Raw genomic sequence first — 9,777 nt, 5'->3', positions numbered from 1 at the left:
CATGTGAATCAAATAATGCCTAAGCCCCGAGGGATGTGTATTCGGTCACCCCCTTATGTAAACAACCATTATGTTCTCTTAGCTCGATCCTATATTTAATAAAGTTACTCTTATGAGTAAAGTACTTCTTCAATCCACTCTCCACTCTCCCCTCTTTTTGATATATTTTAATAAAGTCACTCTTATGAGTAAAATACTTCTTCAATCCACTTTGGGTTATGTTCGACCTACACTTCCGACTTTTGGGGTAGCTCGAAATTTTCCCTTATTTGATGAAAATTAAAATTATATCTTCAATAGATTTTGATAAAAGTGATGATATATATTATTGAAAAGCTCTGAATCTAATAAAATATGTAATTAAAATTAATTATTTATTTTGATTTAAATTAAAATTTAGATTTAATCCAGGCCAAACATGTAATTTAAAAAATTTATGAACTCGGGCCCCTGCCTTGTAATTAGACAATTCGTTTGACAACAGAAATAAACTGCAAATCAGACCAAGAACAATAAGCAAAAAACATCTGTCAATTGCGGTTAAAATTTGAAATCAAAACCCTTCATTAATCGTCACAACTCCCTCCATTTCCTCTATATAACTTCTGTATATCCCTTGAATCAAATTCTTCAGTAATCTGCAAAATCAATTACTACCATCTTTTGCAAAAGATAATAATTTTTCTATAAAAATGGCGTCCTTAAAATCCCGTTTGGAGCACACTGTTACACCCACTGCCCTCAGATCGTATCTTGCAGAGTTCATTTCCACATTCTTCTTCGTCTTCGCTTCTGTTGGAGCCACAATGTCCACGCGTAAGTTTTCATTTTCTTGTTTCATCAAAGGGTTGGAACCACAATACCAGTGACGAAAATGGGTTAAAATCGACCCCATATTTGTTAAAAATTTGATTTCTAATTGATTGTTTTAATAGGGCTTAGTTTGTTATTGTTTTGCTTCAATATGATTCATTGTTCGTACCTGTGTCGTGATTACAGTGAAAATGATGCCGGATGCAGCATCAAATTCTTCCGGTCTGGTAGCTATTGCAGTTGCAAATGCCTTTGCATTATCAGTAGCAGTGTACATTGCTTATAATATCTCCGGTGGCCATGTGAATCCGGCTGTTACATTTGGAATGGCTATCGGAGGCCACATAAGCATTCCGATGGCCATTTTCTACTGGATTTCTCAGACCCTCGGCTCTGTCATAGCTTGCATTCTCTTAAAAGTGACCACTGTTGGACAGGTACTAAGAGTTGTAAATGCTTTAGAATGTACAGTCAAATGGGTAAAGCCACGTTGCCTGAAAGATATTAACAGGTTTCTTGACATAATGGGTGTTGACAAGATATGATTGAATGAAAAAGTTTACTATTTTAAACAATCTATTAATAGAATGTTATGTGACATTATGTCAATGATTATATCAACATCTATAGCACTGTAACATGATTGTCACTGGACACGACACTATCCGTTTGTGCATCTCTTTCTAGCAATGATCTCAAGAGTCTTTTCTTCTTATTTCATTTTTGCAGCACGTTCCAACGCACTCAATTCCACAAGAAATGACCGGTTTTGGTGCAGCCATACTGGAAGGCGTGATGACATTTACATTGGTGTACACAGTATATGCTGCTGCTGATCCGAGGCGAGGTTCCATGTCAATAATTGGCCCGTTGGCCATAGGGCTGGTGTCAGGGGCTAACGTACTGGCATCGGGACCTTTTACCGGTGGCTCAATGAACCCCGCCTACTCCTTCGGTTCTGCACTTGTTGGAGGAAGTTTCAAGAATCAAGCAGTCTATTGGATTGGACCATTGATTGGAGCAGCCACTGCAGGAATTTTATATGAGCATGTAGTTTTCCCTGCTCAACAAGAGCCTGATTCATTGAGGGGAATTCCTCATGGAGTTGAATTTTAATTATTAACTAGAGATTTCAATGTACTTTTATACTCTTCTAACTCAATACTCAACAGAGTGATGAGTAATGTAACATTACATTCCAGTGACAAAAATCTTTTTCTTGTGTTTTGATATATAGTAAAACCTAGATAAATCTCAAAGTAGTCAAAGATTGTAGACATAAATTAGCATAGAAACCTGGAAAAATTTAGAGAGAATTATTCAGATTTAGTTACAGCAGTGGGCGGAGAGTCAGAATCCAACGAAGCTCCATCTCTTAATACTACCATGTTTATTCATGCTAACACACACCCATGGTGACTGATCCTCACAAAGTGCGCAGGTCCCATGTGAATCAAATAATGCCTAAGCCCCGAGGGATGTGTATTCGGTCACCCCCTTATGTAAACAACCATTATGTTCTCTTAGCTCGATCCTATATTTAATAAAGTTACTCTTATGAGTAAAGTACTTCTTCAATCCACTCTCCACTCTCCCCTCTTTTTGATATATTTTAATAAAGTCACTCTTATGAGTAAAATACTTCTTCAATCCACTTTGGGTTATGTTCGACCTACACTTCCGACTTTTGGGGTAGCTCGAAATTTTCCCTTATTTGATGAAAATTAAAATTATATCTTCAATAGATTTTGATAAAAGTGATGATATATATTATTGAAAAGCTCTGAATCTAATAAAATATGTAATTAAAATTAATTATTTATTTTGATTTAAATTAAAATTTAGATTTAATCCAGGCCAAACATGTAATTTAAAAAATTTATGAACTCGGGCCCCTGCCTTGTAATTAGACAATTCGTTTGACAACAGAAATAAACTGCAAATCAGACCAAGAACAATAAGCAAAAAACATCTGTCAATTGCGGTTAAAATTTGAAATCAAAACCCTTCATTAATCGTCACAACTCCCTCCATTTCCTCTATATAACTTCTGTATATCCCTTGAATCAAATTCTTCAGTAATCTGCAAAATCAATTACTACCATCTTTTGCAAAAGATAATAATTTTTCTATAAAAATGGCGTCCTTAAAATCCCGTTTGGAGCACACTGTTACACCCACTGCCCTCAGATCGTATCTTGCAGAGTTCATTTCCACATTCTTCTTCGTCTTCGCTTCTGTTGGAGCCACAATGTCCACGCGTAAGTTTTCATTTTCTTGTTTCATCAAAGGGTTGGAACCACAATACCAGTGACGAAAATGGGTTAAAATCGACCCCATATTTGTTAAAAATTTGATTTCTAATTGATTGTTTTAATAGGGCTTAGTTTGTTATTGTTTTGCTTCAATATGATTCATTGTTCGTACCTGTGTCGTGATTACAGTGAAAATGATGCCGGATGCAGCATCAAATTCTTCCGGTCTGGTAGCTATTGCAGTTGCAAATGCCTTTGCATTATCAGTAGCAGTGTACATTGCTTATAATATCTCCGGTGGCCATGTGAATCCGGCTGTTACATTTGGAATGGCTATCGGAGGCCACATAAGCATTCCGATGGCCATTTTCTACTGGATTTCTCAGACCCTCGGCTCTGTCATAGCTTGCATTCTCTTAAAAGTGACCACTGTTGGACAGGTACTAAGAGTTGTAAATGCTTTAGAATGTACAGTCAAATGGGTAAAGCCACGTTGCCTGAAAGATATTAACAGGTTTCTTGACATAATGGGTGTTGACAAGATATGATTGAATGAAAAAGTTTACTGTTTTAAACAATCTATTAATAGAATGTTATGTGACATTATGTCAATGATTATATCAACATCTATAGCACTGTAACATGATTGTCACTGGACACGACACTATCCGTTTGTGCATCTCTTTCTAGCAATGATCTCAAGAGTCTTTTCTTCTTATTTCATTTTTGCAGCACGTTCCAACGCACTCAATTCCACAAGAAATGACCGGTTTTGGTGCAGCCATACTGGAAGGCGTGATGACATTTACATTGGTGTACACTGTATATGCTGCTGCTGATCCGAGGCGAGGTTCCATGTCAATAATTGGCCCGTTGGCCATAGGGCTGGTGTCAGGGGCTAACGTACTGGCATCGGGACCTTTTACCGGTGGCTCAATGAACCCCGCCTACTCCTTCGGTTCTGCACTTGTTGGAGGAAGTTTCAAGAATCAAGCAGTCTATTGGATTGGACCATTGATTGGAGCAGCCACTGCAGGAATTTTATATGAGCATGTAGTTTTCCCTGCTCAACAAGAGCCTGATTCATTGAGGGGAATTCCTCATGGAGTTGAATTTTAATTATTAACTAGAGATTTCAATGTACTTTTATACTCTTCTAACTCAATACTCAACAGAGTGATGAGTAATGTAACATTACATTCCAGTGACAAAAATCTTTTTCTTGTGTTTTGATATATAGTAAAACCTAGATAAATCTCAAAGTAGTCAAAGATTGTAGACATAAATTAGCATAGAAACCTGGAAAAATTTAGAGAGAATTATTCAGATTTAGTTACAGCAGTGGGCGGAGAGTCAGAATCCAACGAAGCTCCATCTCTTAATACTACCATGTTTATTCATGCTAACAGATTTCGGATCTTTAACAGGCAGAGCTTGATCCATGAACTTGTTTTGAGGTTTAAATTACCGACTTGCATTTAAGAACAACCATTTCCCTTTTCTCATCCACATGCCACATGGTGATGCAAGCCCTTCTAGAGAGAGAAGGCATATGATCATCATTAGAACAGGTGAAAGCAGTGGGCGTAACATGATCTTCCAAATCCTGGCCATTTAACAACTAGCTTTAATCTTCTGTGATAGACCATTTCACCAAATTCTATGTATTACCTATCTAATCAACAGAGAATCCACTAATTTGCATCTACAACCTACTCGACATGTTCAATAACTAGAAAAACAGAATTTTTCAAGTAACAAACATACCTTTGATTCATCAATCTATGATCAGTACGCAATCTAATTTCCCACCGTCTGCCCACTAGAAACAGACAATGTGTCATGCTCAATACACTGCACATAGTAAACAAACCATTTAGAATAACAGTATGTGGTGACAGTGCTCACATCTATGAATAACTAGAAGGCCAGGCAGGTATCAGCTACCTCAAATGTTTAGGAATATATATTACCTGGAGTAGATAATTGTGTAGCCAATCCAGTTTTTTGGGGGAAGGTTGTTGCAGATATGTTGACAACTGTTAAACCCTGCTCACATAGTGAAACATAATGAGCATTAAAGAAATATTACATGTTTGCCCTAGAATGCAACTTACCAAATAAATGACTTGCTCAACTAATATGAGAAACTCCTCCCATATCTTTATTTTAACTGTTAAAGATAAATTGTCATACTTCCCACTTTTGAGTGGAGACTGTGATGGCAAAGTTATCTGAATCTAAAATAGATGGGTACAATAATCACAATCTGCTTGAATATACTTTGAAAGGTAATGCTGGATTGTTTTTAAGTTGCTTATTAGCTTATCTTTGTCCTGGAAAAAATATCAGAAAGAAGTGCATTTGTCAAAGATACATAAGAAACCCATACAGATAACGACTGCATAGACATTGTAGAACTACCACATCAACGAAAATTTATAGCCAACAAAGAGGGGATGAATTTATTTATCTATCGTTCTCTTTTCAACATGTCCCTCACTACATGGAAGGTTTTCGTGAAACGGGTGCTGGTGAGATTTAGCCTCAAGACTGTTGCTTACTCTAGTACCTTACTACTGAATTACAGATCTATCTAAAAGCTTAAAATAGTAGCAAGGTGATGAATTTTGTATTTATACTTTAATTTTTCTACAAAAATCAGTTAAAATACTAATAAAAGTAAACAAAGAACAGAAACAAAATCTCATTCAAAGACATTTGGAGCCTGCAATTGGATTGAATTTGAAGCAAGTACGCTAGCTTGGTAAATAATGGAACCTTAATTGGATATTTTTCACAGCTACGAGTAGACATCTGTTCCTCTTCCTCTAGCAATGCCTGTGCAAGAGCAATAAATTGATTAGGAAAAATCTTACGAAGAAAATAAGGCTTGAATAATAGAGGCTTAAGTTTCTCATTATGGTAACAGAACTGAGGCAATTTTAATCCACCTAGTGATCAAAGTCACCAATCTTTAGGATTATTGGAACTATTACGGATTCAGGACCAGACTTTTCTCTTTTGACTGAAGGAGCGTTGTCTGCTTTCAGAATCATTAATAGTTTCACCTGTGATCCAAGTAAAATTTAGGAACAAAAATTTATCCTAACAAAAATGAATCTGTAATAGTTTCACCTGTGATCCAAGTAAAATTTAGAAACAAAAATTTATCCTAACAAAAATGTTCTTGTAAAGAAAACATGGTACTTAACTGCCTAATGCCAGAACTACACAACAATGTTCAGCACAGAAAAGAACAACAGTTTTCACCTTTATTATCAGGTAGGCTACTACCCATACCCACAGATTTCAGATCGTCGGCAACTCCATCTACGGAACATATTATTTCCCCTGATCTCCCTTCCTGGCGACTGGAATCACTCTTGCCTTGACTACCAGATTCAGAACTGGAATCGCTCTCAACTGCCATTCCAATTTTACCATTCTTCGAAGGCTTCTCTGCATCTATTGCTGGCAAGGCAGTCCATAATTTATTTTCATCGTTTATTAAGTAGATACTTGTGTAAATTCTTTTAGACTGAATGCCTTGCCCGTATTGGGCCTCTTCCATTAAATAGCAATATTACATGCATCTTAAATATGAAAATTATAATTACAATATTTTACAATCAATCGTATATGTATAATTATGGTATAATAATATTTGGTTGCCAAGCGTAATCGTTTTCAATCTCCATTGACATCCTCCCTCAAATTGATGTTGGACGATCAAGAAGCATCAATTTGCTGAGGAATTGATGTCGTTGTCTTGTCATCGCTTTAGTGAACACATCAGCAATTTGAACATCAGTAGTGATGTGTGGAAGGGACATGATGCAACCATCGTAAGCCTCACGGATCTAGTGACATTCCACTTCAATGTGTTTAGAGGGCTCATGAAATACAGGATTAGCAGAAATTTGAATGGCACTAGTGTTATCAGCATGAAGAAGAGTAGGTTCAAGCGAAGGGCACCCAAGCTCTGAAGACCTCGTAGCCAAACAATCTCACAACAGGCAGAAGACATGGCACGATACTCAGATTCAGTAGAAGATTTAGAGACACGGTCTTGTTTCTTACTTCGCCAAGAAATAAGTGCACTGCTAAGAAACATACACCAACCTGTAATAGAGCGACGAGTATCCGCACAACCAGCCGAATCCTCATCACTATATCCTACCAAATTTAGAGAAGAATTGACAGGAAAGAAAAGTCCCCTATCAGGTGTACCCAATAAATATCAAATAATGCAACGTACTGCAACCAAATGGAGATGTCGTGGAACATGCATAAATTGAGATACTTGTTGTATGGCAAAAGAAATATCAGGCCGAGTAATAGTGAGATAATTCAGACTGCCCACTAGTTGACAATACATAGAGGGATCATGAAGAAGATCACATTCTTCCTTACGATACTTCACATTCACCTCCAAAGGAGTATCAACGAAGTGACCATCCTGAAGTCCAGCTAAATTAATCAACTCCTTTGTATACTTGTGCTGGTGTAAATAAAGTCCGACTGTACTTGAAAGCACCTTAAGACCTAAGAAAAACTACAAGGGACCCAAATCCTTCATATGAAAAGAATCTTTCAATCGGTTTTGAAGATGAGATATCAATCCAGAGTCAGTTCCGATAATAATAATGTCATCCACATAGACCAGAAGAAGTACAATACCCGCACTAGTGTTAGAGATGAAAAGAGACAAATCATATTTGCTCTGGGTAAATGAGAAACCCAAAAGAGTAGAGTGAAACTTGTCAAACCAAGCACGAGGAGCCTGCTTCAATTTATACAATGAGCGTTTAAGCTTACACACATCAGAAGATGACAATGAAAAAAGGCCCGCGGGAGGTGTCATATAAATTTCTTCTTTAAGGTCGCCATGTAAGAAAGCATTCTTGACATCCATTTATCGCAAATACCATCCCTTGGAGGCAGCTATAGCCAGTAGAGTTCAAATCGTTGTCATTTTAGCAACCGGAGCAAAGGTCTCCTCATAGTCTACGCCATATTCTTGATGATTTCTAAGAGCCACCAATCGAGCTTTATAACGTTCAATCGATCAATCAGAGTGGAACTTAATAGAGTAGACCCATTTACATCCAATAGTTCTAATCCCAGGAGGACAATGAACAATATCCCATGTGTGGTTCTCTTAAAGAGTCTGAAGTTCTTCTTTCATAGCTTTCTCCCAGCATGGCTGGGTAATAGCCTGAGAATAAGAAGTAGGAACTGTGACATGAGATAAAGTTGTAGAGTAACCATACCAATTTGGAGGCTGAGTACTGTGATTGGATCGTCGAAGAACAGTAGAGTCCGGAACGAGATCAAGTCAGGAACGAACAATAAGTCTTAGGACCGCCGTCTCCTATCTACCATGCTTGGTTTAAAACATTCAGTGGAGCAAGAGTTATCCTCAAAGGTAATGAGTGGAGCTAAATCAGAAGAGTCAACAACACTTTGCTAGAAGTAATACTGATTCTCAAAGAAAGTAATATTTTGAGATATATGGAAGCAATGCGCATCACCATTATAACAAACAAAACCCTTCTGAGCAATATTGTAACCCATAAAAATACATCGTACAGATTGAATACTGAGCTAATGACGTTTATGAGGAGGCAAATGAACAAAGCAAACACACCCAAAAGTATGTAACATGTCATAACTAGGATGTGTACCGTACAGACGAAAATGAGGCGAGTCAAAGTTCAAATGCTGAGCAAGAAGTCGATTAATTAGGTATACGGCTGTGAAGAGGACTTCGACCCAAAATCTATGCGAGGCTGAAGATTCCAAAAGCAACACTCGAACAACATCTGGTAAGTGACGATTCTTTCTTTCAGCTACCCCATTCTGCTGAGGAGTATATGAACAAGAGCGTTGCAAGAGAATACCCTTTTGTTGCAAGAAAGTCTGACAATCATGAGACATATATTCTCCTCCGTTATCGGATCTTAGAATTTGAATGCTAGTAGAGAATTGTGTCTCAGTGTAGGCTACAAATGTCTTAAGAACGGTGCTGACTTCACTTTTAGAACAAAGAAAATATATCCAAGTGTAATGACTATAATCATCAATAAAGGTCACAAAATATTTATACTGTGCATATGAGGTGAAAGGTGTTATACCCTAAATATCACTATGAATAATTTTAAAGCATTTATCAGCACGACTGTCATGAGTGGGAAACGAAAGAGTTTTACTTTTCCTAAGCTTACAAGTATCACAATCAAACTTCATATTTGAGGATTGAGACTGTGCTTTATTACCCAAAAAACCACATTTCAATAAATATGACAAAATTAGAGTGTTTGGATACCCTAATCTTTTATGCCAAATTTCATGCTTTTGTCCAACACTAAGATAAGCTAAAGACATAGCAGTAGGAATAGTAAACTGTAATGGAAACAATCTTCCGACTTTAGGCCCCTTCCGAGTACCTTTCCCAATCCTTGATCCTACAAAATACAACCAACATGAGAGAAACATACATCACAGTTATTATCAGCTAATTGACCAACTAAAAGCAAGTTTGTAGATAAACCCAGAGACACAAAAACATTATTAAAGGAAGGTCCAATAGCGCCAACAGCAGTAATAGGAAGGGTACTACCATTAACAATCTGAATATGCTAAGTACCAGTATAGCGTCGGATGTTATTTAAGGAAGCAGAACTACCTGTCATATGGTTTGACA

General features: G+C 37.1%; 2 protein-coding genes and 1 long non-coding RNA gene across 7 annotated transcripts; 2 read left to right on the top strand and 1 right to left on the bottom strand.

The window, feature by feature from the left end:
* Positions 1 to 585: 585 nt before the first annotated feature.
* LOC111407032 (probable aquaporin TIP5-1) lies at positions 586 to 2,198 on the top strand. The gene is made up of 3 exons (XM_023036370.1): positions 586 to 816; positions 1,000 to 1,250; positions 1,543 to 2,198. The coding sequence occupies exons 1-3, from the start codon at positions 693 to 695 to the stop codon at positions 1,927 to 1,929; spliced, it is 762 nt and encodes a 253-aa protein (XP_022892138.1). The 5' UTR covers positions 586 to 692; the 3' UTR covers positions 1,930 to 2,198.
* Positions 2,199 to 2,843: 645 nt separating this feature from the next.
* Positions 2,844 to 4,216, top strand: LOC111406060 (probable aquaporin TIP5-1). The gene is made up of 3 exons (XM_023035250.1): positions 2,844 to 3,074; positions 3,258 to 3,508; positions 3,801 to 4,216. Exons 1-3 carry the CDS (start codon positions 2,951 to 2,953, stop codon positions 4,185 to 4,187), a joined length of 762 nt encoding a protein of 253 aa, XP_022891018.1. The 5' UTR covers positions 2,844 to 2,950; the 3' UTR covers positions 4,188 to 4,216.
* On the bottom strand, positions 4,196 to 6,627 carry LOC111406061. Of its 5 annotated transcripts, none has more exons than XR_002704925.1 (5): positions 6,342 to 6,627; positions 5,850 to 5,909; positions 4,977 to 5,404; positions 4,836 to 4,890; positions 4,196 to 4,674 (listed from the first exon to the last, which is right to left on the bottom strand). It is a non-coding gene; the product is annotated as an uncharacterized LOC111406061 (long non-coding RNA). The 5 variants fall into 5 exon arrangements; XR_002704923.1 differs by having other exon boundaries at positions 4,836 to 4,922; positions 5,016 to 5,404; XR_002704927.1 differs by having other exon boundaries at positions 4,196 to 4,603; positions 4,836 to 4,922; positions 5,016 to 5,404.
* Between the last annotated feature and the right edge of the window lie 3,150 nt (positions 6,628 to 9,777).

The sequence above is a fragment of the Olea europaea genome, chromosome 12, assembly GCF_002742605.1.
Source record: "Olea europaea var. sylvestris chromosome 12, O_europaea_v1, whole genome shotgun sequence".
Taxonomy (NCBI): domain Eukaryota; kingdom Viridiplantae; phylum Streptophyta; class Magnoliopsida; order Lamiales; family Oleaceae; genus Olea; species Olea europaea.
The sequence above is the reverse complement of the archived record's forward strand: the minus strand, read 5'-3'. Positions and strand labels throughout refer to the sequence as shown.

What these genes read in the sequence shown, in the direction of transcription:
- LOC111407032 (XM_023036370.1), top strand. Translation starts at nt 693, where the DNA reads ATGGCGTCCTTAAAATCCCGTTTGGAGCACACTGTTACACCCACTGCC. An exon ending in TGGAGCCACAATGTCCACGC is followed by an intron (nt 817 to 999) that starts GTAAGTTTTCAT and finishes TCGTGATTACAG; the next exon opens with TGAAAATGATGCCGGATGCA. An exon ending in AAGTGACCACTGTTGGACAG is followed by an intron (nt 1,251 to 1,542) that starts GTACTAAGAGTT and finishes TCATTTTTGCAG; the next exon opens with CACGTTCCAACGCACTCAAT.
- LOC111406060 (XM_023035250.1), top strand. Translation starts at nt 2,951, where the DNA reads ATGGCGTCCTTAAAATCCCGTTTGGAGCACACTGTTACACCCACTGCC. An exon ending in TGGAGCCACAATGTCCACGC is followed by an intron (nt 3,075 to 3,257) that starts GTAAGTTTTCAT and finishes TCGTGATTACAG; the next exon opens with TGAAAATGATGCCGGATGCA. An exon ending in AAGTGACCACTGTTGGACAG is followed by an intron (nt 3,509 to 3,800) that starts GTACTAAGAGTT and finishes TCATTTTTGCAG; the next exon opens with CACGTTCCAACGCACTCAAT.